The 9,342-nt window shown below is 35.5% G+C and overlaps 2 protein-coding genes across 7 annotated transcripts; one reads left to right on the top strand and one right to left on the bottom strand.

Moving 5' to 3' along the window:
- Nucleotides 1-676: 676 nt before the first annotated feature.
- LOC140886654 (transmembrane 9 superfamily member 12-like) lies at nt 677-5,436 on the bottom strand. 6 transcript variants are annotated; one of them, XM_073293362.1, is made up of 3 exons: nt 5,310-5,415; nt 4,097-4,555; nt 677-2,976 (listed from the first exon to the last, which is right to left on the bottom strand). In XM_073293362.1, exon 3 carries the CDS (start codon nt 2,886-2,888, stop codon nt 912-914), a length of 1,977 nt encoding a protein of 658 aa, XP_073149463.1. In that variant the 5' UTR covers nt 2,889-2,976; nt 4,097-4,555; nt 5,310-5,415; the 3' UTR covers nt 677-911. The 6 variants fall into 6 exon arrangements, with proteins under 6 accessions (XP_073149463.1, XP_073149466.1, XP_073149465.1 ...); XM_073293365.1 differs by having other exon boundaries at nt 4,129-4,555; XM_073293364.1 differs by lacking the exon at nt 4,097-4,555 and adding an exon at nt 3,077-3,143 and having other exon boundaries at nt 5,310-5,398.
- Nucleotides 5,437-7,503: 2,067 nt separating this feature from the next.
- LOC140889806 (uncharacterized) lies at nt 7,504-9,007 on the top strand. Its single transcript, XM_073297537.1, has 3 exons — nt 7,504-8,028; nt 8,151-8,376; nt 8,565-9,007. Exons 1-3 carry the CDS (start codon nt 7,504-7,506, stop codon nt 9,005-9,007), a joined length of 1,194 nt encoding a protein of 397 aa, XP_073153638.1.
- The last annotated feature ends 335 nt before the right edge of the window (nt 9,008-9,342 follow it).

The following is a 9,342-nucleotide window of genomic DNA, read 5'->3' as shown; positions in this document are numbered from 1 at the left end:
CTAATATTATTTATCTATATATTAACTATTTATTTTACATCAATCAAATCATTAATTATTTATCTCACATCAATCAAATCATTGAATTCAAATTACTATATTACCTCTTATAAATAATATAATTTTTATTTTATTTATGGTTAAAAGGACAAAATAGTCATTTAACATTTTTATATAAAATTTAATCAATCAAATCAAATAAATCATAATCTATCAATCAAATCTAATACTATTTTAACTATCATTTTTTATTTATTTTTTATTACATTATACTACTTATCTATATATTACTTATATCATATCTCAAACTAAACGGTGTTTAATTTTATAATCCTCATTGTGGTTATATAGCCAGCAAATAGCCACGCATCTTTTAACGTGAGATTCACATGAAAATGACCAATCATAGCCTTAGATCTTACAACCCCTAAATCGAATAATCCACATAGGATGAACTATAATTGTTGCAATATATCTTTTTCTTCCAATTGTTATGACCCACTAACAAAGTAACACTCTTCAATTTAAACAATTACTGAAAAGAGGCCATTACTGTTTCCACTCAGCCCATAAGAATATCAATATTTTTAAATTTGTAATGGAGTACAACGGGAAAAATATTCTCATTCTCTAAACTATAAGAAAAACTATTTATGCCACGCGATAAGCCGATGAGTTCAAAATAAACTTTGATAGTTGTACAATTACAAACGAATGCAGTACATAATTTTCGAATGCATGCAACTACACTAAGTGGAAAAGACACTATAAAAAGACTAAAAAATGACACATGAGATAACGGGTATTAAAGTATCAGAAAAATCTGTCGAAGGCAAAAGCCGAATTATTCTTGATACATTGCCGACAGACAGATTTTCCATATCCCAAAACACGAGTTGATTATTTGTTCTTCAATCGATCTTCACAGAGGAAAAAAGGTAATGAACAAAGTAGAACGACGTAAGGAGACCAATCGTGCCCGTTGCAAGCATGATTGCAATAGCCATTATCAAAGAGTAACCAAGATAAAGTGTAGCAGAAACTGGCCCACTCAAGCTCTGGAGATCGAAGACCAGGTACTTGATGGAGTACAAGAACACATAGAGAGAAACTGAACCCGAGGCATAGAATGCCTTCCACCACCATGTCCAGTCCTCAACGCACAGATGCATATAAGTTAGAACCACCGAAACTTCAGCACAGACGATGACTAAGAAGAGGAGGACAATAAGAAGGAAGCCAAATACGTAATAAAATCTTCCGAGCCAGATGCTAGAAAGTATGAAGAAAAGTTCGATAAAGAGGGTCCCAAAAGGAAGGGTGCCTGCTCCAAGAACAAGAAGCCATGAGGGATATTTACGTTCAGGAATTTCTCTAGGTATTTGATTAGTTCGGACAGGGTATTGGATAGGCTCGGCACGAGTGCCTAAGAGTCCTCCCAAGAGAGTAAGTGGCACTGATATACAAAACCAAAGTGACAACAGTATGAAATATAATGAAATGGGGATAGCACCTGTGCTATTACTGCCCCAAAGGATGAAATTCAAGATAGTTAGTATAACGAAAACGATTCCTGGAAAAAAACATGAAATTAACCAAGAAACTGATCTCCATCCTTCAGATGTTCCTTTCAGAGTCCTCCACATACGAACACCAACATAACCAGCGACAATTCCTAGGAATAGATAAAGCAATATCATCCCGGTCAATAGCATTCCTCTTGAAGCTGGTGACATAAAACCAAGAGCTGCAAAAACAATTGTGACGGCTGCCATCCCAGTAATTTGAACTCCGTCTCCGATCATTATACAAAGTAATTTTGAATAATTTGGTTCTCTGAAGACATCACCAACCACAAGCTTCCAACCAGAAAGCTCTTCATTCATCTGAGCCTGAGCTTCTTTGTCCAATTCCTCATACCTCGTCAAATCCCTTCTCACTGTTCTCAGAAAGATGACAAATACAATTCCAGCTAAGAAGAAAATCACCATCAACGAATTCATAATTGAAAACCAGTGAACCCGGGCACCTTCCATCTTCAAATAAGCATCCCATCGAGATGGCCACCTGGTATTGCTCTTTACAAACTGAACCTCGTACGTAAATGACACTTTCTCTTGCTCCCTTATAATTTGGAACTTGTCTAGCTCCCGTGGGCAGGTTACAGGTGCTATGTTTTCATACATTTGTTTAGGCATTTTCTCAGGATCGTATTTTATGCTGCAATAGACAACTTCAAAACCAACAATCTCATAACCAGATGCCTTTTTTTTATCAGCTTCTGAAATGACACCCAAACCTTCTTCTCCAGTACCAATTATCTCCACACCAGCTCCTTCATACTCGTGAATTAAAATAGTAAATTTGAGATGGTTGATTAAATAATCATTATTACTGTCAGAAGGACTGTATCCAACTGGGAAGCCAGTCCATGGAATTTTAATCCCATTCTGGATGGTATATCTTAAAGCAGGTAAATTATCCAGATTCATGTTCACCTGATAGAGATCGCGAGATCTCTGTTTCAAAAGCTTTACCTCATGCTCCTTCAACGGAGGAGTGGTGCAGAGGTACACTGATTCATTGACATTCATCTGGAAACGGTATGGAGAGTTGTCGATTTGATCTCCCATAAGCAATTCTCCAAGGTTTTCAGCACTTTTCTTGATTTCCCCGAGTGGTCGGCAATAAGGAAGACTGTAATAGCTAAAAGGAAGCTCAGTTTCGATGGAGGTCAATGAATTCACTTTGGCGTAAATTTCATCTCCTGTTGAATATGTATGCATATAGCTTCCAGGTAGATAAAAACCATTACATGCTTCCAATAAGAGAACCAAGTATGCCAAAGCAGTGAGTGATTTCCTTCTTGTAATCAAAGGCAGCGCCATTGGTCAATATAAACTATAAGGACAGCAAATAAAAAGTCCTCAAACCAGCTAGCTTTAAGTTACGTTTGTGGCATATCAAGAACCAATTCTGAAAACATAATTGGCAAAAAAACCTGCATTAGTTTTAACAGAAGTTTAATATAGAATGTTATTGAAGTATATTAGTACTAAAGGGCCTTTTCACCCACAACTTCTAAAAAATAAGACTTAGCTGTTGTAGAGTGAGCCTTGTTAGAACCCTAGTGACCACTTAACCTATCAAATCAGAATTAATTTAACGAATATAGTCAGTCCAAGCACTCATTAGAGAGTGCATCTTGAAAATGCATTTCATCAAAAATTGTTTAACCATTGATAAAAATATTATCTTCACAGCGGTGAGTATAAACGGGAACCTCACAGTAATCTTTCTGGACATCAAACAAAATATGGCTAGAATTAAGGAATCAATTACTGCAAGCCGGGCCATATAAACCAAAATAGTTTGTTAAGCTACATTAACTACAATCATTTGCAGATAGGTGTCATTCAATAACTGTATCAATTCACTTTAAGGAGTCAATTGACCTGTTCATGATATACAGAATTTGAAGAAACATTCAATTGACAATGAACAGGAACCTCAATGTGATCTTTCTGGACATCATACCAAAGATCTTGCGGCATTTTATCCTCTTATCTTGAATCACTTTTACACACTGTTCTACAAAGCACGGATTAGGCGCGAAGCATGAGGAAAAAACTTCGTTTCAGGCAAAAGCGGTCAACCAAAAGGCAAAAAGGTGTGACTAAGCGTGAGCTTTGTAGATAAAATTTTAAATTAAACTTTTTTTTTAGAATTTTGAATTACCTTTTATTATTTTTTTATAAAAGTTATATTAAATTTTTTATTTAAATATTTGATAATATAAAAGTTTGGAAACTCTGAAGGCCCTTTTTTTTATTTTTTTTTTCCCTGAAGGCCCTTGAATGTTGTATAATAGCTACTTTTGGTAGTAAAAAATTTCTACCATTTATGCATTTATTCTTAAATTTTGTATGTTTTAAGTGTTCTTCGATTTGTTGATTGACTTGATAGAATATAACTTCTAGTAAAAACTAAAAACGTCTTTTCACGTTTAATCTCGTACTAAGCCTGCTTAAGCTTGGTCTCACCGATTCATCACGTTTCGTTCTTCTTAAAACCTTAATTAATTAATTTTACATACCTAAAAGAAACCTTCTGTCCTCGAGCACTCACCATGATCTCATGGTATTCTATCTTCTTTTTTCTTACTCCACAAATATCATGTCCATGTGACTTTCTTTGATACTCTATCGGCAAAGGCCCAGCATGTTGCAGCACATGCAAGACAGCAAGAGTCCATTACACCCTTAGAAAACCATTCACATTGCCCACCAGCCGCCCCCATATTCTGATATGCCACAAGGTATTAGTATTACAAATTTACAATCACCTCCGTTAGATGAACAATGTCAACCTCATACTCCTTCACATTCTGGGATCTCCTCCAGTACACAGTTACCCGGAATCTCTCTGTCAACACTACCCTGGGGCCTATTCTGATGTGATTAAATAATGCCCTGGGCCCACACGATATGGGCCTACACAAAGGGAGATATGCACAAGGGGTTACGCTAGTGATTACTTTGCATCCATTCTCGCCCTGTGAAAATTATTAATCAAAGTTATACACCTACATAATCTTATTCATTTTGTCTCAATATTTGTCAGATGAGATATTACACACTACAAATCTCCTTCGTAGTCCTTAAATCTACAAATGACCCTTAGAGTTGACCTTTATGGCACAAAGAAAAATTGCTTGAAATCAACTTATCAATCATCGACCTTTGGTCGATTACTCTCTCCCCCGAAATTTGACCTTCCAACTCCTCTGTAGTTTGTTACCAATTCAAATTTCCTGATTTTTAGAAACTGCAACCTTGAAACAATTCCTCCCTCCTTCATACATTTTCTTTTTCCCCAACATCTAAAGAGTTTAGTCAACCAACCTATCTTAAGGCCTAAGCATCTATAAATATTATATCTTCAACACCCTTTTGAACCACCTAAAACACACATCTGCAAATCAAATATAGCCAAATTTACAACGAGAAACCAAAAGAATTAATCAGGAACTAATTTGGGTCACACAACCACTATCAAAAGAGATGCAAGCTTCGTTCTCATTCTGAAATCAAATTCATCAACCACGCAATGTCAGAAAGAACCGTAACTACCAGCCAGAACATTGATCTACCATAACTATAGAAAAGATCTCAATTTCTGATCAAGGGTTTCGACTCATACACGGAATAGTAAAGGAATCTCAATTGAACACCTAAAATTGCCAAACTCGCGATCAAATAGAAGTAACAGTAACACGTAAAACAGTTAATTTGTAGAGCAAAACATACCAACGGCGGATCTGGAGTCCAACTGGGAGTTGGGTCTCAAGAATTTTGAGAAGTAAAATCGATGATGGTGTGTGATATTGCAGTGAATTGTGTACTTGCAATGTTAATGTTAGGGTAGGAGAGGGAGTGTCGTAGATTTTAATTTTAAATATATCTATGGTATGTTATAATAGATCCAAGAGTAACGTCCGTCGGATATCTCGTTCGTGAGACAGGTCAACTTACTCATATTTTTATAATAATAAGTAATACTTTTGAAATAGAATAAAATATTTTTAATGGATAATCCATATAAGAGACTCGTCTCAAAAAAATGACCATTGAGACCGTCTCATAGGAGTTTTTGTCTAAACCCAGTGTTTGAAATGAACCAAAATATGTGAAAAACCATTTTTTTTTACACAAAACTAATTTTGAAATATAGTGATGAAACAGATGATTTTTTTTTTTTTGAAGATCAATCCAATAAATTACTTCATAATATCATGGAAATCACCATTAATCCATTCAACATTCGACAGATACAAAAAAGTGTTGTCCAAAATGCTAAACTCAAAAACGTGAATATATAATAGAACAGTACAACAAGAGTAAACAATAAAGCGAACAAGAAATAGTAAGTAAACTGTAAAGCAAACCAAGGCCTGCAGCTAAGTACATTTTCTTTGAAACGGATTTGTCGCCTCCACAAAATGCTTGAGGATCAACACGTACAGACGTCTGTTTTCCAGGATACAACGGTTGAACCAGTAGCAAACTAAGCACAAATTCACTACTCCGGCGAACGCGAATCATACCTTCACTTTATTACCAAAACTTAACGGAGGCCAAATGAGAAGCTAACAATATGAAATGCAAGAGAATGATTGAGTGAGATATTGAATATCTTTTTGTGTATGTGGATTGAGAAAATGAACACATTATTTATAGGCTCCAAAAGACACACCAAGAGTCATGCAAGATTAATTAACTCAATTAATCTTGAAATTAACTCAAGAATGTGAATGGCCAAAAGTCTCAAATTAACTCAAGAATGTGGAGAGCCAAATGACACTTTCACATTCATCAACCATAATTTTCATTCAAAACTTTAATTGAAAACATATTTTCAACAATCCCCCACATGAATGAAAATTGATACGAATTTTGGTGAAATATATTTGTTTTACTAACCGACCAGTAGACATGATGTCCTTGAACTGTTATGACGTTTGTGTAAATTAAGATATACTTCACACAGGACTCTCCCTGATACTATTCAGTTCTCATGAATGTGTTCGTTTTGGCCATGAACACACGTCTGATTCTGCAAGAGAGTTTAGAATTGAGCCTTGCAATTTCTTCGAAGCGGTCCCACTTCTCTCTCACATAGGTGATACTATGTTGAATTCCATCAGAATCATTAAAAGTCATATACTTATCCTCAACATTTAGGCTACGTTTGGTTTACTTGATTAGTGGTGGATTGAGTGGCAAACTAGCGTTTGTCTGGAATTTTGGACTTCTCTACAAATCTTGGAGCCCCGGTATTAAGAACTGTTCAGAATGGAAAATAGATCCCGATATGGCCCAGGTTTTACGAGTCCGCTTATGTACAGTGCTATGGATTAGGGGATAGAATTACCAAGTTGTCCCTGGATATTTTGACTTCAACCTCATTACTGTGGCGTAGATCTTAGATCTAAAGCAGGAAGTAGAGACGAGAGAAGAATGGATTTTACCTGAGATACTCGACGTTGCTTCAGAGGATTCCGTTTAACCCGCACGGTGCGAGAAGAATAAATCGCAAACAGGTATGCAAAATCTTCACAAATATTTTTCAGAAATTCGTGTATGAAGATTACAGACTTTTCGAAATCACACTAACGTGAACAGTAGATCATGATAGATGGTATGAAAATGATTCATATGTGCGTGTCAACGTACGTGTAACATATTATCCAACGGTGATGCTGTGTCTATTTTATTGTTCGATTAAGTTGTATGATTAGATATGTGATTTTACAATTCTTGATGATATCCTCCTATAGTAAGCGCATATTCCAGTAGTGGTTTGACATATAACAAAAGATTACATATTTTGATGGAAAAATCATGGAAACTTTACTTGAATGAAGGAATAAAAAGTTTTCATTATCTGTTTTTAATATGAACAGACTAATTATTTATTCCATTTTTTAAGTTCATGTACGCAATGGACACGCGACGTAGAAACATTATCCTCATCATAATGTTGCACCGTATGTTGTTGGGGAATCTGTTGATGGTATGTGTTTTAGCACGACACTACAAGAATTTAGCTGCCAAACGAAGACGTGTCACACATAAAAGAGAAGTGTCGTACAATATGACACAAAGAATACAATCACAAATTAACCATTTACACAGGATCACTGAAATTGGTGATGCACAGTGTGTTTTGAATTTGAGAATGAATCGGAATGCATTCGCACGGTTGTGTTACTTGCTTACTAATATCGGAGGGCTGGTCGAATCTAGATACTTGAAAGTTGAGGAGAAGGTTGCAATGTTTCTATCCATATTAGCACATCATAAGAAAAACCGGGTTACTGGACATGATTACATGCGTAGTGGTCATACAGTAAGCAAACAATTTCACGAAGTTTTGGGTTCAATATTGAGACTTCATCCTATACTTCTTGTCAAGCCTCTTCCTATTGCTGCAGACTGTTCTAACGAAACTTGGAAATGGTTCAAGGTACTTTTCATTTGTATTCTCTTTCTTCAATTGTTAATGAATGAAATAATGTTGTACCCTTTTTCTGGGAATCATGTAATCAAAACAAAAATGTTATAACAACATATTAAAATATATTTCAGGGTTGTCTCGGAGCGTTGGATGGTACGTATGTTAGTGTGAATGTACCAAAAATTGAGCAGCCCAAATTCATAACAAGAAAGAGTACCATTGCCATAAATGTATTGGCAGTTTGTGATCATAATATGAACTTCAGTTACACACTTTGTGGTTGGGAGGGATCAGCAGCAGATTCGAGGGTCCTACGTGATGCTATAACAAGAAACGATGGTTTTAAAGTACCGAGAGGTTATTTCAATCTAATCTACTCATCTAATCATATTAACTTTGATTTATTTGCTGACATAATGTCGATACATATCATGGTTGTATAACAATTGTGTCCATTTTTTTAAAAAGTGTATTACTGTTAGTTTCTACAGTTTTTTAATGATCATGCATTGTATTTCCTAACTTTTATATAATGATCTGAACAGGGTGCTATTATCTATGTGATAACGGTTATGCCAACGTGGAAGGATTCTTAACCCCATATAGAAGAGTACGCTATCACATAGATGCATGGGGAAATTCAGCTGTCGGGCCTCAGAATTACAAGGAGTTTTTCAACTACAAACATTATCGTGCACGTAATGTAATTGAGCGGGCATTTGGTCTGCTTAAAAAGAGATGGGCTGTTCTAAGATCACCAACTTATTATCCACTGAAAATTCAGAATAGAATGATAATGGCTTGTATTTTATTGCACAACTTCATCCGAACTCAAATGCCTAATGAAGTTGAAGAAGAACTGGAAGAAGCAATTGTCAGTCCTACACATGGAACACATGATGATTACATCGATACTTTGGCATCCTCTCAAGCTTGGGACATGTGGAGAGATAATTTAGCTACTTCGATGTACAAAATGGATTCATAAACATGCGGGATACCTATGTGTTTAGTTTTTCTAGTTTCTCTTGGATTAACAATGTGTTGTTACTGTTTGCTTTTTTTCTCACTAGTATGACTGTCATTGTTGGGTGACTTATAAATAATATTTGTATTTGTAACATCTATGCACTTTGATTATTTCCTTCAATAAAAAAAACGTTGCATCACACATGTAACATAAGTCTACTGCATATTATTGACTTCTAGTTTATGCAGGTAATCACACCTTTTTCACCAAAATATTGATTTAGGTCCAAGTTGTTTCAACACAAATGTGCGAGGCAGTAAATCCGAGAAAACAAGACGCACTTGGACTGTGAG

This window comes from Henckelia pumila, chromosome 3 (genome assembly GCF_033568475.1).
Source record: "Henckelia pumila isolate YLH828 chromosome 3, ASM3356847v2, whole genome shotgun sequence".
NCBI classification, from domain to species: Eukaryota; Viridiplantae; Streptophyta; class Magnoliopsida; order Lamiales; family Gesneriaceae; genus Henckelia; species Henckelia pumila.
The sequence above is the reverse complement of the archived record's forward strand: the minus strand, read 5'-3'. Positions and strand labels throughout refer to the sequence as shown.